Consider the following 25301-nt stretch of genomic DNA (forward strand, 5'->3'; position numbering starts at 1 on the left):
CATCTCTGCAAGTTCCACTCAGCTGGTGAGCCTGGCTCTGAGAGGATACTGTTCCAACTCAGTTCCTGCTCCCCGTGGCTGCCACACAGCTAGCACTATTGTCACTTGGTGAGTTTCTCTCTTACTCTCCAATCACCGCATGCTCGGATCAGGAGTTCGCATTCCGTTTGTGTTGGATTCTGCTTGAAAACGGGAACCAGTTGGATATCAGGTTGTGGGAGTTACATCCGTTGCTAGGGAGTTCAATTCTTCACAAAGCAGTGTTCTCTTCCAAAACCCTAAGCTTTCGTTTCACTGAAATAATTAAACCCGTGCTGGGGGTGTGTGATTGTTTGGGGGGGGTGTGAGGAACAGTGTAGAGGGAGCTTTGCTCTGTATCTAACCCCGTGCTGTCCCTGTCCTGGGAGTGTTTAATGGGGAACAGTGCGGAGGGAGCTTTACTCTGTATCTAACCCCGTGCTGTCCCTGTCCTAGGAGCGTTTGATGGGGGTCAGTGTAGAGGAGCTTTACTCTGTCTCTTTCCCTGTGCTGTTCCTGTCCTGGGAGTGTTTTATGGGTTGGGGTCGGGACAGTGTAGAGACAGCTTTTCTCTGTATCTAACCCTGTACTGTCCCTGTCCCTGGGAATGTTTGTTGGTGGGGGTGTGGGGGGGGGGGGTGTGGTGGGACAGTGTAGAGAGAGCTTAACTCTGCATCTAACCCCATGCTATTCCTGTCCTGGGAGTGTTTGATGGGGGACAGTGTAGAGGGAGCTTTACTCTGTCTCTAACCCCGTGCTGCCCCTGTCCTGGGAGTGTTTGATGGGGGACAGTGTAGAGAGGGCTATACTCTGTATCTAACCCCGTACTGTCCCTGTCCTGGGAGTGTTTGATGGGGTGACAGTGTAGAGGAAGCTTTACTCTGTATCTAACCCCGTGCTGCCCCTGTCCTGGGGGTGTTTAATGGGTATGCTGTAGAGGGAGCTTTACTCTGTATCTAACCCTGTGCTGTCCCTGTCCTGGGGGTGTTGGATGGGGGTCAGTGTAGAGGGAGCTTTACTCTGTATCTAACCCTGTGCTGTCCCTGTCCTTGGGGTGTTGGATGGGGGTCAGTGTAGAGGGAGCTTTACTCTGTATCTAACCCCGTGCTGTCCCTGTCCTAGGAGTGTTTGATGGGGTGGCAGTGTAGAGGGAGCTTTACTCTGTATCTAACCCTGTGCTGTCCCTGTCCTTGGGGTGTTGGATGGGGGCCAGTGTAGAGGGAGCTTTACTCTGTATCTAACCCCGTGCTGTCCCTGTCCTAGGAGTGTTTGATGGGGTGACAGTGTAGAGGGAGCTTTACTCTGTATCTAACCCTGTGCTGTCCCTGTCCTTGGGGTGTTGGATGGGGGTCAGTGTAGAGGGAGCTTTACTCTGTGTCTAACCCCGTGCTGTCCCTGTCCTAGGAGTGTTTGATGGGGTGACAGTGTAGAGGGAGCTTTACTCTGTATCTAACCCTGTGCTGTCCCTGTCCTTGGGGTGTTGGATGGGGGTCAGTGTAGAGGGAGCTTTACTCTGTGTCTAACCCCGTGCTGTCCCTGTCCTAGGAGTGTTTGATGGGGTGACAGTGTAGAGGGAGCTTTACTCTGTATCTAACCCTGTGCTGTCCCTGTCCTTGGGGTGTTGGATGGGGGTCAGTGTAGAGGGAGCTTTACTCTGTATCTAACCCTGTGCTGTCCCTGTCCTTGGGGTGTTGGATGGGGGTCAGTGTAGAGGGAGCTTTACTCTGTGTCTAACCCCGTGCTGTCCCTGTCCTAGGAGTGTTTGATGGGGTGACAGTGTAGAGGGAGTTTTACTCTGTCTCTCACCCCGCGCTGTCCCAGCCCCGGGATTTGATGGTTGAACTCTTCCTGCTCTGATAGTGGAAGGAGAGATTCTGCTGCATTAAAACGGGGGACAGAGTGTTATGTTTTTTTCACGGATTGTTTTAGCCACCGTGGGAGCCCGGCATGGACCCGCAGCGAGCTCCGAGCCCCATCGATAAGGACGTCGGGGAGACGGGTCGCCGCCATTTGGGGCCCAGCACTGCCTCGGGGATGATGCAGTTTGTGGTCATGCTGCCCACACAGAGGCCTGATGAGGATGGTAATGAGGTGATCACTGTGGACGTACCAATGAACAGCACGGTGAGGAGCCTCTGGTTTATGATCTGGCTGAAGGCGAACCAGGACAGTGCCAAACCCTCTGTCTATCAACTTTCCAACCCAGACTCCTACCAGCTCCTGTACAAGAAGGGAGCGTCATGGTATGAGATTTATGACGGCCAGCAGCTTCTGCACACTCTGGACTCTGTGAAGTATTGGAAGTGTTTGGGATCCAAGAAGTGTCTGCTTTACGTCAAGCAGCGAGCCAAGGCTAGGAAAGAGGCTGGGGAATTGTGGAAATGCCTGACCCACCTGATTGGCTACGACTTACAAAGCATCGATGCCAACCAGCACAGTGAGGTGGCCTATGCCCGGAGGAAGCTTGGCTCGGCTCGGAAAACTGAGATGCACAGTCGGAACGGGTGGGACTATGCGATGGAGCCTTGGCTGGCCACCTGTCCTCTTCCCAGCTCCCTGCAGAGCCAAATCAGCAAAGAGCTGGTGGTTGCCATCTCCTACAACGCTGTCAGCCATAAAATGAAGGCGGGGATCTATGACACAGCAGACATGGTTGTTCGACTCTGCAGAGAGAAGATGGTGGAGAGAGGGTTACTCATGGACAGTGCTCATGACAACTTAGTCTTAAAGGTCTGGGGAAGGGAAGAGTTTATCACAGGAAACTGGCCACTCATTGACTTTACCTGGGTGAGGCGCTGCTTGAAGAATAAAGAAGAATTGCGACTGGCACTGGTGCCCTCTCCATGCCTTGCAGATGATGAGGTGAAGTTTGAGGATTGGCCTTTGATTGATCAGTGTACAGGGCTCACCAGCACCCATGACCAACTGACCCTGAGGGGCAAAGATATTGAGCAGATTCGAATGCTCTCGCTCTGGGATTGCAATCAGCGATTCCGCGTCAAGGTTATAGGCTTAGACATTCCCGTTCTGCCCAGCAAAAGCCTCCCAAATGTATTCGTGGAGGGAGCTGTGCATCATGCAACAAACGTCCTTGCTTCGGCCCGTTCACAGCCAATGCCGCTGACCGAAGAGATTCTATGGAACACTTGGCTGGAGTTTGACATTTTAGTGAAGAATTTGCCCCAAGGGTCGAGGTTGAGTTTGTCTGTGTACGGCCTGGGCCAAGAGACCTCTACCACAAGAGATGGAAAGGCCACATCCCAGAACGTTAAAGAGGGAGATGCTTACAGAGGGAAGACCAAGCTTTTCTTTTTTGTCAACCTTCTCCTGATCGATCACCGGTCATTCCTTCAGCAAGGTGAGCACATCCTTCATATGTGGGCGTATTCATGTCAGGAGGACAATCTTGTCACCCACGAGGTAGACAAACTCTCATCCAAGACCAACCCAGACATTGAGAATTCGACAGCAATCTGTATCCTGCTAGACACCTATAACTACCCAGTGGCTTTACCCAGTGGCAGGGGCTCTCGCTCCTCATGGGTTGACCAGCCCGAAGATGAGGTGGTCCCAGTGAAACAGGAGGTGGTACAGGAGAAGACTCAGTGTTCCCTGAGCGGTTCACAGAGGGACTTGCTAAAACGGTTTACAGAGGAGTGTGCTCGGTACAGCCTCTCACTGCCCACATTTCTCAGCACTGTCAAATGGGGCGATCTGAAAGCAGTCGAGGAGGTACACTGGCTGTTTGACCACTGGAATCCTCCAGAGTTGGATATCGCCATCGCACTGGAACTGCTCAGCATCAACATTGCTGACGAGAAGGTCAGGACACTCTCCGTACAGCGACTGGAAGAGGTGGACAATGGCCATCTGTTGAGATACCTCTTACAACTCGTCCAGGTGATATCAGTTTCTCTTGGCTCTGGGTGTTCTCGGGAATGAGGTTGGAATGGTAGGAAGACTATAAAACCAAAAGACACAGGAGCAATGGAAGGCCATTCAGCCGTTCAGCCTGCTTCATCCTTCAATAAGATTGTGACTGATCTTTGACCTCAGCTCCCATCTCCCTTGTTTGTTTAGAGAGACCAAAACCACACGTTGACGTCAATGTTGAATGTAGCCACCCACAGAGAACCACATCTCTCTGGGTCAGGTGGATATTGAGGACAGCAAAGCTACTGTCTTTCATTCCTGCTCCAAAATCTACTCCTTAGCTATTGATCCCACCCGTCTCCATGGCAACAGTTGAGATTGAGCCAAAGATGTCACACTCGATCCTGAGCTCCTAACCTTAGATCTGCACCGTTACCAGAACTGCCCATATCTACATCTGTAACAACACACAACTTCACCCTCCCCCTACTGATCGGCTCCTGAAACCCTATCCATGGCTTCATTATTGTAGACTCTTCTATTCTAATGCGCTCTTGGCCGGTGCCTCACAACCTCCCCTTTGTGTTCTATGCTGCACTAAATCCCCTCAGCCTCCCCGTCTCTGTGGACTCCTAACACAAACCACTCCCTTCCCCCCAAAAAAACAGAAGTTGCTGGAAAAGCTCCACAGGTCTGGCAGCGTCTGTGAAGAAAGAAACATCAGAGTTAATGCTTCGGGTCTGGTGACCCTTCCTCAGAACAGATGCTACCTTCCCCAGTTTGGCTTCTGAAGCTCCCTGGATAACACCACCCCCCACAAGTTCCCCTCCAAGGCCACTCAACATCCTGACTTGGAAATATATCCCCGCTCCTTCACTGTCACTGGGTCAGAATCTGGGAATTCCCTCCCTAAGGTCATTGCGGGTCAACGTACAGCACATGGACTGCAGCTGTTCAAGAAGGCAGCTCACCTCCACCTTCTCAAGGGGCAACTAGGGATGGGCAAGAAATGCTGGGCCCAACCAATGACACCCATACCCCATGAGTGGATTCTAAAGAAAAGCCAGTAGTCTGGCTTGTTGCTGTAGAGTGTAAGATGCCCATTCACTGGATGTTATCTCCAATACTCGTGAGGTATATACCTGTGGGATTAGACCGGAGGACAGGCTTAAACATAGCTTCCCTCGATGTGCTCCTTCACCTCTTTGTCAACAGCTTCTGTCCAGTAGGTTTTCACCAGTTGCACCATGACCATGGCAGCCAGCGTGTGTGTGTACAAATGGAGCCCACACTGGCGAGACAGCAGGGTTAATAGCTTCCTGATTGATATTGCTCAGGTATCACTATGCTGCAACACCTCCCTGTGCCCAGCCTGCAGTGTGAGCTGGTCCCACTGCTCTCCATGTGGCTGCTATTGAAGAGCTGGCCGTAAGATTAAATCTGCACCTTGCTTCTTCTGTTTCATTTACAGGGGCTCCCTGCTTTACAAAGCTTTTGTGCTCCTGAGATGCTGCTGGGCCTGCTGTGTTCATCCAGCCTCACATTTTATTATCTTGGATTCTCCAACATCTGCAGTTCCCATTATCACTGACTGTCTGTCCCAGATGTGTTCACACAGTCAAATGAGAAATCTGTACTCCATCAATCTAAAGATATGTTTCCTGTTACCCCTCAACTTTACAGCATGTAATGACCACATAATAATCACCCCTAACTGTCTGTCTATAGTGTCTACATGGGTACTCACACTGAGACTGTCACAATGATGAAGATTAAGTAATATGATGTTACACAATCTATCAGTTTTATCTCCATGTGGTAGACTGCGGAGCCCTCAGCTGATCAAGCCATGCACAGGATAAACACTAAGCATTAATCATCCCCATCGATAACTTGCCCTCGGGAACCAGTCTTCGGGGCTCCCACACTAATCCACAGATGCTGCCCATATCATTGTTGGCTGCATCATTAGAGAGATCGCTCTGTAATTAACCGCTAAAGGGACAGTGCCTGATTCTCCAGCACAGTCCCCAAATTCGGAATGACTCTGCATCTGGACTGAGCTATCTGTCCTGGGCCCTTGTCCCTTTTCCAGAATTTTCTAATGTTGAGAATTTAAGGTCTGAACCCTTTGGTCAACTGTTGCCAAATTAATTGAGTTGACTCCTGAGGCCCTGTGTTAAAGACAATACTGACATGATCAACCAGGCTATCCTTTAGCCTGTTTTTGGTCACTGTACCAGCATCCAATTGGGTGCTGTTAACCTTTAACCTTCTCACCTTCTTCCCCTCCCCTGAGGTATGGTGACCCTAAGGTTAAACTACCACTGTCTCTGTCTAATGAGAGATCAGCCCGATGGTTCACGACGGTGACGGCAACTTTACCTTTCCGATGTTTCCCCACTCACTCACGTCTCTCGAGGCGACTGGGCCCCAGGGCCTGAGGAGGTGGTGAAGGCTGGCCTCTGTCCGATGTTTCCCCACTCACTCACGTCTCTCGAGGCGACTGGGCCCCAGGGCCTGAGGAGGTGGTGAAGCCTGGCCTCTGTCCGATGTTTCCCCACTCACTCACTCTCTCGAGGCGACTGGGCCCCAGGGCCTGAGGAGGTGGTGAAGCCTGGCCTCTGTCCGATGTTTCCCCACTCACTCACTCTCTCGAGGCGACTGGGCCCCAGGGCCTGAGGAGGTGGTGAAGCCTGGCCTCTGTCCGATGTTTCCCCACTCACTCACTCTCTCGAGGCGACTGGGCCCCAGGGCCTGAGGAGGTGGTGAAGGCTGGCCTCTGTCCGATGTTTCCCCACTCACTCACGTCTCTCGAGGCGACTGGGCCCCAGGGCCTGAGGAGGTGGTGAAGCCTGGCCTCTGTCCGATGTTTCCCCACTCACTCACGTCTCTCGAGGCGACTGGGCCCCAGGGCCTGAGGAGGTGGTGAAGCCTGGCCTCTGTCCGATGTTTCCCCACTCACTCACGTCTCTCGAGGCGACTGGGCCCCAGGGCCTGAGGAGGTGGTGAAGCCTGGCCTCTGTCCGATGTTTCCCCACTCACTCACGTCTCTCGAGGCGAGTGGGCCCCAGGGCCTGAGGAGGTGGTGAAGCCTGGCCTCTGTCCGATGTTTCCCCACTCACTCACGTCTCTCGAGGCGACTGGGCCCCAGGGCCTGAGGAGGTGGTGAAGCCTGGCCTCTGTCCGATGTTTCCCCACTCACTCACGTCTCTCGAGGCGACTGGGCCCCAGGGCCTGAGGAGGTGGTGAAGCCTGGCCTCTGTCCGATGTTTCCCCACTCACTCACGTCTCTCGAGGCGACTGGGCCCCAGGGCCTGAGGAGGTGGTGAAGCCTGGCCTCTGTCCGATGTTTCCCCACTCACTCACGTCTCTCGAGGCGACTGGGCCCCAGGGCCTGAGGAGGTGGTGAAGCCTGGCCTCTGTCCGATGTTTCCCAACTCACTCACGTCTCTCGAGGCGACTGGGCCCCAGGGCCTGAGGAGGTGGTGAAGCCTGGCCTCTGTCCGATGTTTCCCCACTCACTCACGTCTCTCGAGGCGACTGGGCCCCAGGGCCTGAGGAGGTGGTGAAGCCTGGCCTCTGTCCGATGTTTCCCCACTCACTCACGTCTCTCGAGGCGACTGGGCCCCAGGGCCTGAGGAGGTGGTGAAGCCTGGCCTCTGTCCGATGTTTCCCAACTCACTCACGTCTCTCGAGGCGACTGGGCCCCAGGGCCTGAGGAGGTGGTGAAGGCTGGCCTCTGTCCGATGTTTCCCCACTCACTCACGTCTCTCGAGGCGACTGGGCCCCAGGGCCTGAGGAGGTGGTGAAGCCTGGCCTCTGTCCGATGTTTCCCCACTCACTCACGTCTCTCGAGGCGACTGGGCCCCAGGGCCTGAGGAGGTGGTGAAGCCTGGCCTCTGTCCGATGTTTCCCCACTCACTCACGTCTCTCGAGGCGACTGGGCCCCAGGGCCTGAGGAGGTGGTGAAGCCTGGCCTCTGTCCGATGTTTCCCCACTCACTCACGTCTCTCGAGGCGACTGGGCCCCAGGGCCTGAGGAGGTGGTGAAGCCTGGCCTCTGTCCGATGTTTCCCCACTCACTCACGTCTCTCGAGGCGACTGGGCCCCAGGGCCTGAGGAGGTGGTGAAGCCTGGCCTCTGTCCGATGTTTCCCAACTCACTCACGTCTCTCGAGGCGACTGGGCCCCAGGGCCTGAGGAGGTGGTGAAGCCTGGCCTCTGTCCGATGTTTCCCCACTCACTCACGTCTCTCGAGGCGACTGGGCCCCAGGGCCTGAGGAGGTGGTGAAGCCTGGCCTCTGTCCGATGTTTCCCCACTTACTCACGTCTCTCAAGGCGACTGGGCCCCAGGGCCTGAGGAGGTGGTGAAGCCTGGCCTCTGTCCGATGTTTCCCCACTTACTCACTCTCTCAAGGCGACTGGGCCCCAGGGCCTGAGGAGGTGGTGAAGCCTGGCCTCTGTCCGATGTTTCCCCACTTACTCACTCTCTCAAGGCGACTGGGCCCCAGGGCCTGAGGAGGTGGTGAAGCCTGGCCTCTGTCCGATGCTAAGGATCGGACAGTTCTCTGTTTGTGACTTGGTGACCAATAGTCCTGAAATGCCTCAAACTCCGCTCCAAAAAATCCCACGCTCCCGTGTCCAACTTGTCCTACCTCCCCATTTCTGTAGAATCCTGTTTCTCACAGAGCGCTGCAGGGAGGGGTCATGAATTAATTTTAAGTCGGGGGTCAGTAGATTTGTCTCGGGAAACAAGGCAAGCTCGGAGTCAGGCGACAATCCGACCACAGCCTTGATCAAGGAGGCTTGAGGCGTTGTCCCCAGGATTTGGGTGGTGGGGGGGTGGAGATTAGGGGTGGGGAGTGGACAGAAGCGAGTTGATTAATCACGTTGGATTTTGAGCTGAGCTTTTTCTCGTCTCCTCCTTCAGGCATTGAAGTTCGAACCATACCACGACAGTGCCCTGGCCCGGTTCCTCATCCGACGCGCCCTGAGGGTGAGTGGTCAATACTGGACCCTACAGCACGAAACCACACACTCCTACCCCCCACCCAACACCCACCCAAGAGCCACCACCTCAGGGCAACCCGTCTGCCAACACCACCCTCGATCCAATCACACTGTTAGACATAAGTACTACATACATTTCAGTCCCATAGTGCAGCACTCCCTCGGTACTGACCCTCCCACAGTGCCCACTCCGTCAGCACTGACCCTCCAACAGTGCGGCACTCCCTCGGTACTGACCCTCCCACAGTGCCCACTCCGTCAGCACTGACCCTCCAACAGTGCGGCACTCCCTCAGTACTGACCCTCCGACAGTGCCCACTCCGTCAGCACTGACCCTCCAACAGTGCGGTACTCCCTCAGTACTGACCCTCCGACAGTGCGGCGCTCCCTCAGCACTGACCCTCTGGCAGTGCGGCGCTCCCTCAGCACTGACCCTCTGGCAGTGCGGCACTCCCTCAGCACTGACCCTCCGACAGTGCGGCGCTCCCTCAGCACTGACCCTCTGGCAGTGCGGCGCTCCCTCAGCACTGACCCTCTGGCAGTGCGGCACTCCCTCAGCACTGACCCTCCGACAGTGCGGCGCTCCCTCAGTACTGACCCTCTGACAGTGCGGCATTCCCTCAGCACTGACCCTCCGACAGTGCGGCACTCCCTCAGCACTGACCCAGTCACTGCTGTGTGACTTGACCCCATGTCCTTGTCGAGGTAAGTTATTCTCTGCTGTGACATTGCATGTCGTTGGGACGGTGTGAGCTGTGGTGGCTTTTTTCTCTGCTGCTTGAATCCCCTTCATTTCCCCAGAGTAAGAGGATTGGCCATTTCTTCTTCTGGTTCGTGCGCAGTGAGCTGACATCCTCTCCTTTTTTCCGTGACCGGTTCGGTTTGATTCTTGAGGCCTACCTGATGGGCTGTGGGTCGGCAGTAATCGAGGGATTCCGTAAACAGGTCCAGCTGGTCGAAGCCCTGAGCCAAGTGGCCACTGAGATCAAGAAGATCATTCCAGAAAAGAGTGACCTTCCACCTAATGGTGAGCCACCATTTCAAAAATATCAGAGGATTGAAGCTGGGTTCCTTGTGGCACTGTCATGATCCTGGGAAGCAGGGGAGGTGCTTCACTTGAGAGTAGGGTTGCTATGAGATTCGGGCAGGGGAGATGTGTTGGGCGGGCTGAAGAGTGTGGATGGGATGGGTGCATGGAGTATAGTCAAGGTGGGGTCTGTGAGGGGATTAGCCCAGCCCCAACTCAGTGAGGCCTAGTGGGAAAGGCTTAATAGGCCCCAGTCACATGCAGTGGAGCAGGCCCCAGAGTAATTATTTCCAAAGGCCTCGTGCCCATCTGAGGAGATGCCCGAATATCATCCCACCCTGTTATTCTGAGCTCCGGGAGATTAGTGAGCAAATCCAGGATGTGTTGTAGCTGTCAAAATTCTCCAGCGAGACCCACCATCTCCCTCAGGGAGGGGGAACCAGGAAAGGCCCCACGAGACATTCTGACGAAGGGGCAGGGGTGACAAACAAACCTCGACTTGGTTTGGTTTATTATTGCCACATGTCTCTATGTACAGGGAAGGGTTTTGTTTCATGTGCAGTACAGGTTAACCCTACCGTACAAAGTGCAATAGAGCAGAGTGGGGACTACAACATTACGGCTGTAGGGAAGGTGTGCAAAGAGCAAAATCAACACTAAGTTTAAAACTCGAACAGCCCATGCATAAGTCTAATAACAGCGGGGAAGAAGCTGTTCTTAAATCCCTTTATACGTGTACACAAATGTTTGCACCTTCTGCCCAATGGGAGAGGCTGGAAGAGAGTATAACTGGGGTGGGAGCAGTCTTTGATGTTGGCTGCCTTCCCGAGGCAGTGGGAGGTATTGATGGGGTCAGTGGAAGGACGGCTGGTTTGTGTGATGGCCTGGGCTGTGCTCAGAGCTCTCTGTAGATTCCTACAGTCCTGGGCAGAGCAGTTGCTGTCCCGAGCTGCGATACACCCAGGCGGGATGCTTTCTGTGGTACATCTATAAAAATTGGTAAGAGGTGTTGTGGACCTGCTGAATTTCCTTAGCCTCCTGAGGAAGTTGAGGTGTTGGTGCGTTCTCTCGATTGTTGCATCAACGTGGATGGACCAGGACGGTTTGTTAGTGACTGTCATTCCCAGGAACTAGAAGCTCTCGAACATCTCCACCTCAGCTCCATTGGTACAGAACTGGGCATGTCCCCCACACCGCTTCCTGAAGGCAATCTCCAGCTCCTTCATTTGGCTGGCATGGATGGAGAGCTTGTTGTCTTTACTCTATGGCACGAAGCTGTCAGTCTCTTTCCTGGACTCTGTCTCGTCGTTGTTTGAGATCTGACCCATTATAGCAAACGTGTAAATGGAGTTGGGAGAGAATCTGGCCCCACGGTGGGGAGAGAATCAGGAATATAGTAGGGGCTGAGCGCTCAGCCTTGCAGGGCTCTGGTGTTGAGGATTATTGGGGAGAACGTGTTGTTACTATATCCCTACTGACTGTGGTCCATGGGATCAGGAAGTCAAGGATCCAGTTACAGAGCGGGAAGCCGAGACCTAGGTCTCGGAGTTTGGAGATGAGTTTGTTTGGAATTATGGTGTTGAAGGTGGACTTAAAGGCAATAAATGGGAAAGTCTGATATCGGCATCCTTGTTATCCAGATGTTCCAGGGATGAGTAGGACCAGGGAGGTGGTACCTGCTGTGGGCCTGTTATGCCCACAAAAGATCATGGCAATCCAGACGGCTGGAGTTAATGAGAGCCATGACTAACTGGGTGGAGCGGTTGTCCAACAGGGGAGCAATAAAACAAAGGAGCTAGGGATAAAGAGATAACAAGGTGTGGAGCTGGATGGACACAGCAGGCCAAGCAGCATCTCAGGAGCAGGAAAGCTGACCTTTTGGGCCCAGACCCTTCATCAGAGAGGGGGAGGAGGAGAGGGAACTGGAATAAATAGGGAGAGAGGGGGAGGCGGACAGGAGATGGAGAGTAAAGAAGATAGGTAGAGAGGAGACAGACAAGTTAAAGAGGCGGGGATGGAGCCAGTAAAGGTGAGTGTAGGTGGGGAGGTGGAGACAGTGCGGCACTCCCTCAGTACTGACCCTCCGACAGTGCGGCGCTCCCTCAGTACTGACCCTCCGACAGTGCGGCACTCCCTCAGCACTGACCCTCCGACAGTGCGGCGCTCCCTCAGTACTGACCCTCCGACAGTGCGGCACTCCCTCAGCACTGACCCTCCGACAGTGCGGCGCTCCCTCAGTGCTGACCCTCTGACAGTGCGGCGCTCCCTCAGCACTGACCCTCCGACAGTGCGGCGCTCACTCAGCACTGACCCTCCGACAGTGCGGCGCTCCCTCAGCACTGACCCTCCGACAGTGCGGCGCTCACTCAGCACTGACCCTCCGACAGTGCGGCGCTCACTCAGCACTGACCCTCCGACAGTGCGGCGCTCCCTCAGCACTGACCCTCCGACAGTGCGGCACTGCCTCAGCACTGACCCTCCGACAGTGCGGCGCTCCCTCAGCACTGACCCTCCGACAGTGCGGCACTCCCTCAGCACTGACCCTCCGACAGTGCGGCGCTCCCTCAGCACTGACCCTCCGACAGTGCGGCGCTCCCTCAGCACTGACCCTCCGACAGTGCGGCACTCCCTCAGCACTGACCCTCCGACAGTGCGACACTCCCTCAGTACTGACCCTCCGACAGTGCGGCACTCCCTCAGCACTGACCCTCCGACAGTGCGGCACTCCCTCAGTGCTGACCCTCTGACAGTGCGGCCCTCCCTCAGCACTGACCCTCCGACAGTGCCACACTCCCTCAGCACTGACCCTCCGACAGTGCGGCGCTCCCTCAGCACTGACCCTCCGACAGTGTGGCGCTCCCTCAGCACTGCCCAGCTGTGACTGTTGATGTGGGGATTGAGGTAGAGTTGTGGCCCTGTTTATGGTGTAGTGGGGCCTGGCCCTGTATCGGTGCTGATCTCGGGAACAGTGTGGAACTGCGAGTGAAATATGTGTGTCCTTTCCACACACAGCTGCCAGCATGGTTCAGGAGATGCTGAGGAATGCCGACCTGCCGCAGGACTTCCTGACTCCGTATGATCCCCGTATCAGGGCTGGCACCATCCTGGTGAGGGCACACTCTCATTGCATAACAGTGACTCACAGCCGGTTATCTCATCCAGATCCCATGGGAATTGCCCTCATCATTCTGTCAGCCATATTTTCCCGCAAACCCTCTCCCCCCCTACCCCCCCAGGCTCGCTCCTCCCCCTGGCCTGGTCACTGACTGAGCCCATTCTGGCCCTGGACTGTGAAGCCTCTCCACATCCTTTTGCAATTCTCACTGAGATGTTGATTTCTCCCTCAGTGTGTTGAAGCCCCACCAGAATGTAATTCCTCTGTGTCTCCCCCCAACCCCTGAAGCCTCTAAATTCTCCACATTCCCCAAATTCCAGCCTCCCTGAATATCTGTCCCTGTTTCATTAGCCACGCCATCAGCTCTCCCTGTCTGTCTCCTTCTGTCTCTCTATTTCACTCTCCATCTCTTTCTCTTTTTTTCTCTCATCCTCTCCCTCGCCTTCTCTCCATCTCTCTCACTCCTCTCTCCCTTCCTCTCATTTTGTCTCTGCCTCTCGCCCTCTCTCCTCTCACCCTCTCTCTCTCTCTCCTCTCACTCTCTCCTCTCGCTCTCTCTCTCTCTCTCTCCTCTCACTCTCTCTCCTCTCGCTCTCTCTCTCTCTCTCTCTCCTCTCTATCTCTCTCCTCTCGCTCTCTCTCCTCTCTCTCCTCTCACTCTCTCTCCTCTCTCTCTCCTCTCACTCTCTCTCCTCTCTCTCTCTCTCTCTCTCTCTCTCTCTCTTTCTCCTCTCGGTCTCTCTCCTCTCGCTCTCTCTCCTCTCACTCTCTCTCCTCTCTCTCTCTCTCTCTCTCTCTCTCCCCTCTCGGTCTCTCTCCTCTCGCTCTCTCTCCTCTCTCTCTCTCTCTCCTCTCGCTCTCTCTCCTCTCTCTCCTCTCACTCTCTCTCCTCTCACTCTCTCTCTCTGTGACTCGTTTAAAACCAACTTCTCGGACCAGGCATGCAGTCACCTTTTCTGGCACCTCACTCCGCGGCTGGGCATGAGGTTTTGTAACATAGCCTTTCCAGTGAATTACCTCGGGGTTGGGGCGGGGTGCGGTGGTTGGTGGTGGTACGTTAATGGGGTTTTCACTGCCCAAGGCACCATATAAATGCAGTGTTGCTGTTGTCCTGCGATAGATCGATCGCTGTAAGATCATGGCCTCCAAGAAGAAGCCGCTGTGGCTGGAGTTCTCCTGCGAGAGCCCTGATGGGTCTCCGTGCCAACCCATTGGAATCATCTTCAAACATGGTGATGACCTTCGGCAGGACATGCTCATTATTCAGGTATTGTGCTTGTTGGTCTGGGGGTATGACTCTTGCTTTGAGTGTGAGAGGTTCCCAGGTTCAAATCCTGGCAAAGTCCAAGTTTAACTCTGGGACTGTACTCATTGGAGTCTAGGAGGATGAGGGGGATCTAATTGAAACTTACAGAATGGCCTGGACAGAGTAGATGTTGGGAAGATGCTTCCACTGGTAGGAGAGACTAGGACCCGAGGGCACAGCCTTAGAGTAAAGGGAAGACTTTTCAGAACGGAGATAAGGAGAAACTTCTTCAGCCAGAGAGTGGTGTGTCTATGGAATTCACTGCCACAGAAGGGTGTGGAGGCCGGGTCATTGAGTACATTTAAGACAGAGATAGATAGGTTCTTGATTATCAAGGGGATCAAGGGTTACGGGGTGAGAGAGGGAGAATGGGGTTGAGGAACTTATCAGCCATGATTGAACAGTGATGCAGACTCAATGGGCTGAATGGCCTAATTTCTGCTCCTATGGCTTTTGGTCTCATAGTCTTACTATCACCACAGCAACCTCCTGATCATCCCAGAGTCAACACTTATACCTGGCCCACCCTGAGCTCCCAACCCAACGTTTGGCATGGGGCCTGCTCACCGACCCTCTGACTGTGAGTCTAATTGTGGACGGGGCAGGGTCAGGAGGACAATGAATGGTTCTCGTTGCGATTTCATGGAGAATTGAGTGGATTTGTCCAGCTCTGTGTAACCCTGTGGCAAACACCAGCAGAGGGCAGCACCAGACAATAAACACAATCTCCCATCACCAGGCATCGGGGACCAGGGCTGTGTATCGGGGCTCGGGGCTGTGTATCGGGGCTCGGGGCTCTGTATCGGGGCTCAGAGCTGTGTATTGGAGCTTAGTGCAGTATAACGGGGATTTTGGCTTTGTATTGGGGTTCAGGGCTGTATATCAGGGACCGGGGCTGTGTATTGGGGCTCGGGGCTATATAACGGGGATCGGAACTGTGTATCAGGGTTTGGGGCTGTATAACAGGGATTGGGGCCATGTATTGGGGTTCAGGGCTGTGTATTGGGGTTCGGAGATGTGTATCGGGGTTCGGGGCTGTATAACAGGGATTGGGGCTGTGTATTGGGGCTCGGCGCTGCATAACAGGGATCAGATCTGTGTATCGGGGTTCGGGCCTGTATAACGGGGGTCAGGGCTCTGTATTGGGGTTCAGGACTATGTATCAGGGTGCAGGGTTATCTATCAGGGTCCAGGTCCGTGTATCAGGGTTCAGGGCTGTATATCAGGATGCAGGGCCGAGTATCAGGATTCAGGGCCATATATCAAGATGCAGGGCCGGTGTATCAGGATTCAGGGCCATGTATCAGGATTCAGGGCTGTGTATCAGGATTCAGGGCCGTGTATCAGGATTCAGGGCCGTGTATCAGGATTCAGGGCCGTGTATCAGGATTCAGGGCCGTGTATCAGGATGCAGGGCCGAGTATCAGGATTCAGGGCCGTGTATCAGGATTCAGGGCCGTGTATCAGGATGCAGGGCCGAGTATCAGGATTCAGGGCCGTATATCAAGATGCAGGGCTGTGTATCAGGATGCAGGGCCATGTATCAGGATTCAGGGCCGTGTATCAGGATGCAGGGCTGTGTATCAGGGTTCAGGGCCGTGTATCAGGATTCAGGGTCGAGTATCAGGATGCAGGGCCGTGTATCAAGACTCAGGGCCGTGTATCAGGATTCAGGGCCGTGTATCAGGATGCAGGGCCGTGTATCAGGATGCACGGCCGTGTACCAGGATGCAGGGCCGTGTTTCAGGATGCACGGCCGTGTATCAGGATGCAGGGCCATTTATCAGGATTCAGGGCCGTGTATCAGGATGCAGGGCCGTTTATCAGGATTCAGGGCCGTGTATCAGGATGCAGGGCCGTGTATCAGGATTCAGGGCTGGGTATCAGGATGCAGGGCCATGTATCAGGATGCAGGACTGCATATCCAAGGTTGGGTCTGCATATCAGGGTTCGGATTTGATGGAGCACTGCTCTCCAGCCCCTGCCTCACTCAGTAATACTGAGGGAAATCGGTGGGATTGCTGTGCCCTGAGGGACGATCTATGGGGCTTCGCTCAGGTAGTGAGCAGCTGTCAGTCCCCGTGCCGTTCTAATTCCCGGATTCCTCTCTACCACAGACTCTGGTGATCATGGATTCTATTTGGCAGAAAAACGCACTCGATCTGAACCTGATGCCATATGGATGCATCGCCACTGGATATAACATGGGTACAACTGCCGATCTCCAAACCCCTCCATCACGCTCTCTCACTGTCTCTCTCCTCTCTCTCTCTCTCTCTCTCCCTCTCTCTGTCTCTGTCTCTCTCTCTCTCTCTCTCTCTCTCTCCCCCCCTCCCTCTCTCTGTCTCTCTCTGCCTCTGTCTCTCTCACTGTCTCTCTCCTCTCTCTCTCTCTCTCTCTCTCTGTCTCTGTCTCTCTCTCCCTCTCTCTGTCTCTGTCTCTCTCTCCCTGCCTCTCTCTGTCTCTCCCTGTCTCTGTCTCTCTCTGTCTCTCTCTCTCTCTCTTTCTCTGTCTCTGTCTCTCTCTGTCTCTCTCTCTCGCTCTGTCCCTCTCCCTCCCTCTCGCTGTCTCTCTCTGTCTCTGTCTGTCTCTGTCTCTGCCCCTCTCTCTCCCTCTCTCTCTGTCTCTGTCTCTCTCCCTCTCTCTCTGTCATTCTCTCTCTCTCTCTTTCTCTCTCCCTGTCCCTCTCTCTGCCTCTATCTCTCTCTCTCTCTGTCTCTCTCCTAACCTGACATTCCCCACTCCTCTACCTCTCTATTTCTATCTCTTCCCTATTTCTCTCTCTCTCTCTGTCTCTTCCTCTCTACTACCCCACTCTCCTTCCATATATAAATATTTATGTATCTCTCCCCTTCTCTGTCTCTCTCAACCTTTCACCCCCTGTCTCTCTCTCTTCTTATCTCTCTGTTCGATATTGTTACTCTAGCACCCACGCTGCCTCAATCTCTATCTCCTGACCTGACACTCCCTGCTTCTCTCTCTTTAATTCTTTCTCTCTCCCTATCTCTATCTCTTTCTGTTTCTATCACCCCACCTCTCTCTGACTTCCTTTGATTCTGTTTGCCCTGTGATTTTTTCTCACTCCTCCCATCTCTCACACACATTTCTCTGTCTCACTCTCACACTTTATTTTTCTCTCTCTCAGTCTTTTGTTTCCTTTCTCTCCATCCACACTCTTCCGGTCGAACTCTCTCTCTCTGTCCCTCCATCGACGCGCAGTCGCAGCAGTGTGTACCATCTACAAGATGCCCTGCAGAAAGTCACCAAAGATCCTCAGGCAGCACCTTCCAAACCCACGACCCACCGGGAAGGACAAGGGCAGCAGATCCATGGGAACACCACCCCCTGCAAGTTCCCCTCCGAGCCCCTCACCATCCTGACTTGGAAATATATCCCTGTTCCTTCAGTGTCACTGGGTCAAAATGCTGGAATTCCCTCCCTAAGGGACATTGTGGGTCAACCCACAGCACATGGGCTGCAGCGGGTCAAGAAGGCAGCTCACCCCCACCTTCTCAAGGGGCGACTAAGGACGGGGCAATGAATGCTGGGCCCAGCTAGTGATGCTCAGGACTTATAAATGAATAAATCAATGTGTAGTATTATCTGTAGAGGATTCTGGGCCATCTGAGTCAGTGGGGGTGATACAGAAATGTCCCTTCCTGCTGTAACATTGCTGTTCCTTGTACAATCCCACAGGGATGATTGAGATCGTCAGGGATGCAGTGACAATAGCAACTGTGCAGAGAAGCAAGGGCGGCAACACGGGAGCATTTAAAAACGACGCACTGTATGATTGGATGAAATGCAGACTGCAGGTCGAGGAATCGGTTAGTTTCTGTCGAGTTGAACTCTTTGTGTTTTGGAACGTTTCTGCTGGATAGGATCCCGAGCTGGGTTAACAAGCTCATCTTCACTATCAACAAGACCGTTCATCTCTGCGCACCCCCCACACCCGACCTCAGGAACCTCACTTTGACCTGACCCCTGCCTGGTGCTGAAATGACCTGCTGTGACTTACTTATTCCCCCAAAGCTAAGTATTCTGACATAATTGCAGTCCCCTACACCACGATCCAACCCGTGACTACTGCTGTCCACACCCTAATGTACACCACCGCGCCCCCCCCCGACCTCACTGATCTCGCAGTCAAGTGGCCCTCGTGATTTTAAATGTTATCCTCATTTTCAAATCGCTCATTACCCCTTCCCCCCACCCCCGACCACTGCCATCCAGTCCCACAACCCTCTGGGATCTCCATGCACACCCCCCTCCCGGTCCCTCCCCCAACCAACTCAGGCCGAGCTGGCACTGAGCGGGGGGGTGAGCTGGCACTGGGTGGGGGGAGCTGGTACTGGGGGCAGGGAGAGCTGACACTGAACAGGGGCAGCCTGCAATGTACAGAAGAGCTGGCACCAGGCAGGGGGAGCTGGCACTGTACGGAGGAGCTGGCACTGTATGGAGGAGCTGGCACTGGGGGCAGGAGGAGCTGGTACTGGGGGCAGGAGGATCTGGTACTGGGGAGGGGAAGCTGGCACCAGAAAGTGGGAGCTGGCACTGGGGGCAGGGAGAGCTGGCACTGTATGGAGGAGCTGGCACTGGGCAGGGGGAGCTGGCACCAAGTGGGGGAGCTGGCACCAAGTGGGGGGAGCTGGCACTGGGCAGGGGGAGCTGGCACTGGGCAGGGAAAGCTGGTACTGAGTAGGGAGAGCTGGCAGTGGGCAGGGGGAGCTGGCACTGGGCAGGGGGAGCTGGCAGTGGGCAGGGGGAGCTGGCACTGGGCAGGGAGAGCTGGCACTGGCAGGGGGAGCTGGCACTGGGCAGGGAGAGCTGTCACTGGCAGGGGGATCTGGCACCAGGCAGGGAGAGCTGGCACTGAGTAGGGAGAACTGACACTGGGAGCGGGGAGCTGGCACTGAGCAGGGGGAGTTAGCACCAAGCGGGGAGAGCTGGCACTGGGCACGGGGAGCTGGCACTGAGTGGGGTGAGCTCGCAATGGATGGAGGAGCTGGCACTGGGGGGGGCAGAGGGAGCTGGCACTGAGCGGGCAGAGCTGGCACTGGGGCCGGGGGAACTGGGACTGGGCAGTGGGAGCTGGCACTGTGGGCTGGGGGAGCTGGCACTGAGTGGGTGAGCTGGCACTGGGGGCGGGGGAGCTGGCACTGGGTGAGGGCAGCTGGCACTGGGCAGTAGGAGCTGGCACTGGGGGCAGGGGAGCTGGCACTGGGGGCAGGGGGAGCTGGCACTGGGTGTGGGGTGTTGGAACCAGGCAGAGGAGGGAAACGTGTCTGGCACGGGGCTGGGGAGCGAGCTGAGCTGATTACTGGTGCGTTGGCAGAGTGGGGGAGTAAGGAGCGGCAGTAGAGTGAGTCGTGGATGGGGGTCGACACATGCAGGCAGCATGGCTGTGTGCTGTGGGGTTGGTGGGCACAGACTCACGTTGGCTTCAGTTCTTATGGTCACTTTTATCATCATGCTGGACTTTTCGAACTCTCGAAGTACCGACACTTGGAGTATCTGTACGTGGGCACCCTGTACCTAAGGAGGTACCAAGAGGCAAAATTCAAAACTTCACTTCATTCAATTGAGTGAAGGCTACTCTATTCCAAATAGTCTGCGTCATCATTCCTCCTACCTCTCACTCCCATCTGCCATTCACTCCGCCATGCCCAGCCTGACTAAATCCCGCTTGGATCCTCAGTCCAGCATTGGCTGTCACCCAGGATGATAGGGGTAAGTGTCTGCGGCACCGATAGGTCCCACAAGCCCAGAGCTGAGGTGCACAGACCCTTGAGCAGTCCTCGCACCCATGGCCCAGTTCCTCCATCGCTGACCCAAACATCCAGCTGGGGCACAGTGAGCAGGTCCCGGGCTCAGGAAGGGGTATTTATCGGCCCTTGGTTATCAATCACAAAGTCTTGTTGTGTGTCTCAGTGTGTCGCGCGTTCTGTGCTCCCCAGTATTACCAAGCGATGGAAACGTTTGTGACATCTTGTGCTGGATACTGTGTGGCTACCTACGTCCTGGGAATCGGAGACCGACACAATGACAACATCATGATAACAGAGCAAGGTATATCGTCTGCCCAGTGTATCAGAAAGGGGCATGGGTCAGATCGGGACAGGAGGAGTCCATCCATACCTCAATGGCATTTACTGCCCGTCCCTAGTTGCCCCCGTGAGAAGGTGGGGGTGAGCTGTCTTCTTGAACCGCTGCAGTCCATGTGCTGTGGGTTGACCCACAATGGAGCATACGGCCCAGTGGTATTATCACTGGACTGTTCATTTAAGTTACATTCACCCTCAGCTGTTCTCCACCTTGACTCTGTTTACCCTCCTCACTCCTTCTCCAGGAAGGCCCACATCCGTGACAAATCTCATCTCAGCCTTAAAAAGTTTCAACTAATCCCTTATGTTCACAAGTTGCAGATACTTCCCCTCTGTGTGAGGAGGTGTTTCCTGGTATCCTCCGTCACCTTCCCCAGACCCCATGGCCCAGCTTGAATCTTTGGGTAGGACCCTGAGGAGAGGAAGATGGATTTCAGCTGGGGTGCTGATTAGATCTCCATCTGGGAGGTGCTGCTGCATTTTGGACCAATCAGGGTCATGTTCCCGCCCTCTACCTTATCTCCCAATCCCACCCTCTCCCAATCCAACCCCTCTCCCAATATCTCCCCATCCCACCCTGTCCCAACCCAAACCTCTCTCTGTGTCTTCCAATCCCACCCTCTCCCAACATCTCCCAATCCCAACCCTTCTCCCAATTCCATCCCCTCTCCCAATCCCACATTTTCCCGATATCTCCCAATCCCACGTTCTCCCTCACAAACAAAAACAGAAATTACTGGGAAATCTCAGCAGGCCCAGCAGTATGTGTGGAGACAAATCAGAGTTAATGTTTCAGGTCTACTGACCCTTCCTCAGAACCTTCTCCCTGTATTGCCCCAATCACATCCTCTCTCTCCAGAGTCCCGTTGCTGATTGGTTTTGGTGAGTGAGTGACAGCTGTGGATCACAGTATTTTCCCATTTTCCTGGTTCCCAGGTAATTTATTCCATATTGACTTTGGTCACATCCTGGGCAACACGAAGAGGATTCTGGGAGTGAACCGGGAAAGGGTTCCCTTTGTCCTGACCCCCGACTTCCTGTACGTGATGGGCCGTGTGAACAGGCGATCCAGTCTCTACTTCCAGAGGTTCAAGGTGAGGAGCAGGGGGCGGTCTGGGAATTACAGAGGGCAGGATGTTGTGGATGATCCATTGGGAGGTAGATACAGGGTAGTATTTCACTGCCCAGGTCTGCAGTCTCTGGTATTCCAGTCTCCAGTATCCCAGCCTCTGATATTACAGATTCCAATGTTCCAACCTATTTGGTCTCCAAAAACCCAAGACTGGAGTAGCACACAGTTTAGTGCTGGATTTGGAATTCTGGAATCTGGTATTGTAACCTCTTATAATCCAGTCTCTGGCCTCATTCTGCCTATTGTATTCTCGTCTCTGGTATTCCTGTTTTGAGGATTCTGGTCTCTGGTATTCCAATCCCTCCTATTCCAGTTTATGGTGTTCCAATCTCCAGCATTCTGGGCTCCAGTCTCTGGTATTTCAAACTCCAGTATTCCCATCTCAGGTATTCCGGACTCTGGTATTCCTGTCTTTGGTATCCCATCGCTGGTATTCCTTTCTTTGATACTTCAAGTTTCCATCTCCAATCTGTGCTGGGAACACTGTCTGTCCTGGATGGATCTAGTCTGGAGAGGGAGAGTACCAGGACACTGAGCACTTCCATGCAACACCTTGAGCTGTTTCTCCAGAATTCCGATGGGATTGTGGAGTGTGGAGCGATGCAGCTAACCTGTGAACTCTTGCTCTCTGTGTCTGTAGGATATCTGCATTCAGGCCTACATGAGCCTACGCCTCCACTCCAATCTACTGGTGACCCTCTTCTCCTTGATGATGTTGACGGGAATTCCGGAGCTGAGCTGTGTGAAGGATATCCAGTACCTGAAGGAGGCTCTGGCTGTTGGGAAAGATGAGAAGACAGCAAGTGAGCACTTCCTGAGCCAGATCAACACGTGTGAGAACCTGGGCTGGACTGTCCAAGCTAATTGGTGGATTCATATGTTCATGGGGATTAAGCAGACCTGAGCCCACAACGTTCTGGCTCCGTGCTCCCGCTCTCTGGAATGATCAGGCCGACCCCATTTCCCCCACTCTCCCCTCCCATAACCTCTGCCACTTGGTTCCACTCATCTGTATCTTTTGAAATCATTCAATGCCTCAGCTTCTGTCCCTCGTAGGCAGAGAATGTCCACTCAATGCCTCTCGCCATGGCAACACGTTCTTCCCCAACGCCCCCTTCCCGCCTCATCCCAGGCCCATCTCTGTTACCGCCCCATCCCCATTTCTGTGAACACCCCCCACCCCCACCACCACCAGCCGATTGTAGTGTATTTTCCTCAGCTATGTCACTTCAAGGTTATTATCGACTTCTTCCTTTAATATCTGACAGCTTTACAGACTCTTGCCACATAGAAAGAGCCCATTCGGCCCTATTCTGTCTCTCCAGTTAGTCACACTCCCCTGCTTTTTCCCCCAAGAGCCTCTGCATTCATCTAATCGGCCCAGTTGTCAATTCGGAGTTCCTGCTGGCCTGCTTACACTGGTCTCATTGACAGGCTCCACACTCCACAATCCCATCGCTGTAACCCACTGTGTTACTCCCCCTCCCATTCTTTAGACAACATGTCCATCATGGGCCTCCTGCAGTGCCACAATGATGCTACCCGAAGGTTGCAGGAACAGCAACTCATATTCCGCTTGGGAACCCTGAAGCCCAATGGTATCAACGTGGACTTCACAAGCTTCAAAATCTCCCCTTCCCCCAATGCATCCCAAAACCAGCCCAGTTTGTCCCCTTCCCCCACTGCATCACACAACCAGCCCAGCTCTTACCCTCCACCCACTGCATCCCAAAACCAGCCCAGCCTGTCTCCACCTCCCTAAACTGTTCTTCCTCTCACCCATCCCTTCCTCCCACCCCAAGCCGCACCTCCATTTCCTACCTACTAACCTCATCCCACCTCCTTGGCCTGTCCGTCTTCCCTGGACTGACCTATCCCCTCCCTACCTCCCCACCTATACTCTCTCCACCTATCTTCTTTTCTCTCCATCTTCGGTCCGCCTCCCCCTCTCTCCCTATTTATTCCAGAACCCTCATCCCATCCCCCTCTCTGATGAAGGGTCTAGGCCCAAAACGTCAGCTTTTGTGCTCCTGAGATGCTGCTGGGCCTGCTGTGTTCATCCAGCTCCACACTTTGTTATCTCGGATTCTCCAGCTTCTGCAGTTCCCATTATCTCCTTCCCCTCACCTCTGTCTGTTTTCACCATCGATCTTTATTGTCCTGAGTTAATGACCATCCTTCCATCGAAAACAGTGCCTCCTTATTTTACTCTAATCCATCTGGGATTTGAACACTGTGATCAGTCATGATGGGCCCAATGGCCTACTGCCCTAGCTGGCTGGATTTTGCATTCCAGTCCTCTATCTCTAAGGCAATCTAATAAAGTTCAACAGAATTTGGTATAATCTCCTAGATTCTGTACTTGATGTCGCTTTGTTTACTTTTTAACAGATCTTCAGCCTACTCTACCACTTGTAAAGCTCAGACACAAACGCAGGCCAGGGCTCTCCAGTCGCTGTAGATTTTTCAATTTGTTATTCAGCCTTTTTCCTCCTTTTCCTTTCTAAACATATCACCCTGGCATTCCCCTCAGTTAAACCGTACCCTACCTCAGGTCTGCCCACATCACCAGTCTGTCTCTGTCACCCTGAGGTCTGACTGTCTCACAATGACCACATTCCTCAGTGTTGTGTTATACGCTGTACTGCCAAGCCCAGCTCATTCTGACTTAAATTTGTGGAATCAGGGAATAGCCACAGCACAGATGAAGGCCATTTGGCCCATTGTCTCTGTGCTAGCTGTCTGTGGGAGCGATTCTCCCACCCTTTCCCGGTGGCCTTGCAAACTTGTTCATTTCATTTTGATCTTTAACTCGTCACTGTCTACAGGAATAGTGCCAGATGACTGGAAGATAGCAAATGTGGTTCCCCTGTTCAAGAAGGGGAGTAGAGACAACCCTGTAATTATAGACCAGTGAGCCTTACCTCAGTTGTTGGTAAAGTGTTGGAAAAGGTTATAAGGGATAGGATTTATAATCATCTAGAAAAGAATAAATTGATTAGGGATAGTCAGCACGGTTTTGTGAAGGGAAGGTCGTGCCTCACAAACCTTATTGAGTTCTTTGAGAAGGTGACCAAACAGGTAGATGAGAGTAAACCAGTTGATGTGGTGTATATGGATTTCAGCAAGGCGTTCGATAAGGTTCCCCACAATAGGCTATTGTACAAAATGTGGAGGAATGGAATTGTGGGAGATATAACAGTTTGGATCGGAAATTGGCTTGCTGAAAGAAGACAGAGGGTGGTAGTTGATGGGAAATGTTCATCCTGGAGACCAGTTACTAGTGGTGTACTGCAAGGGTCGGTGTTGGGTCCACTGCTGTTTGTCATTTTTATAAATGACCTGGATGAGGGCGTAGAGGATGGGTTAGTAAATTTGCATGCGACACTAAGGTCAGTGGAGTTGTGGATAGTGACAAAGGATGCTGCAGGTTGCAGAGAGACATAGTTAAGCTGCAGAGCTGGGCTGAGAGGTGGCAAATGGGAGTTTAATGCAGACAAGTGTGAGGTGATGCACTTTGGTAGTAGTAACCAGAAGGCAAAGTACAGGGCTAATGGTAAGATTCTTACTAGTGTAGATGAGCAGAGAGATCTCGGTGTCCATGTACACAGATCCTTGAAAGTTGCCACCCAGGTTGACAGGGCTGTTAAGAAGGCATACAGTGTTTTAGCTTTTATTAATAGAGGGATCGAGTTCTGGAACCAAGAGGTTATGG

At 53.7% G+C, this 25301-nt stretch overlaps 1 protein-coding gene across 3 annotated transcripts; it reads left to right on the forward strand.

Annotated features, from left to right (window-relative positions):
- Nucleotides 1-23931, forward strand: si:rp71-17i16.5 (phosphatidylinositol 4,5-bisphosphate 3-kinase catalytic subunit gamma isoform). 3 transcript variants are annotated; one of them, XM_059649710.1, is made up of 11 exons: nt 1-108; nt 1775-3918; nt 8823-8888; nt 9704-9929; nt 12942-13036; nt 14165-14311; nt 16468-16558; nt 18047-18177; nt 20308-20419; nt 21391-21548; nt 22227-23931. In XM_059649710.1, the coding sequence occupies exons 2-11, from the start codon at nt 1966-1968 to the stop codon at nt 22488-22490; spliced, it is 3243 nt and encodes a 1080-aa protein (XP_059505693.1). In that variant the 5' UTR covers nt 1-108; nt 1775-1965; the 3' UTR covers nt 22491-23931. The 3 variants fall into 3 exon arrangements, with proteins under 3 accessions (XP_059505693.1, XP_059505692.1, XP_059505694.1); XM_059649709.1 differs by having other exon boundaries at nt 1948-3918; XM_059649711.1 differs by having other exon boundaries at nt 1948-3918; nt 9797-9929.
- The last annotated feature ends 1370 nt before the right edge of the window (nt 23932-25301 follow it).

The sequence above is a fragment of the Stegostoma tigrinum genome, chromosome 11 (genome assembly GCF_030684315.1).
Source record: "Stegostoma tigrinum isolate sSteTig4 chromosome 11, sSteTig4.hap1, whole genome shotgun sequence".
NCBI classification, from domain to species: Eukaryota; Metazoa; Chordata; class Chondrichthyes; order Orectolobiformes; family Stegostomatidae; genus Stegostoma; species Stegostoma tigrinum.

What these genes read in the sequence shown, in the direction of transcription:
- si:rp71-17i16.5 (XM_059649710.1), top strand. Translation starts at nt 1,966, where the DNA reads ATGGACCCGCAGCGAGCTCCGAGCCCCATCGATAAGGACGTCGGGGAG. An exon ending in ACCTCTTACAACTCGTCCAG is followed by an intron (nt 3,919 to 8,822) that starts GTGATATCAGTT and finishes CTCCTCCTTCAG; the next exon opens with GCATTGAAGTTCGAACCATA. An exon ending in GACTGCAGGTCGAGGAATCG is followed by an intron (nt 18,178 to 20,307) that starts GTTAGTTTCTGT and finishes TGTGCTCCCCAG; the next exon opens with TATTACCAAGCGATGGAAAC.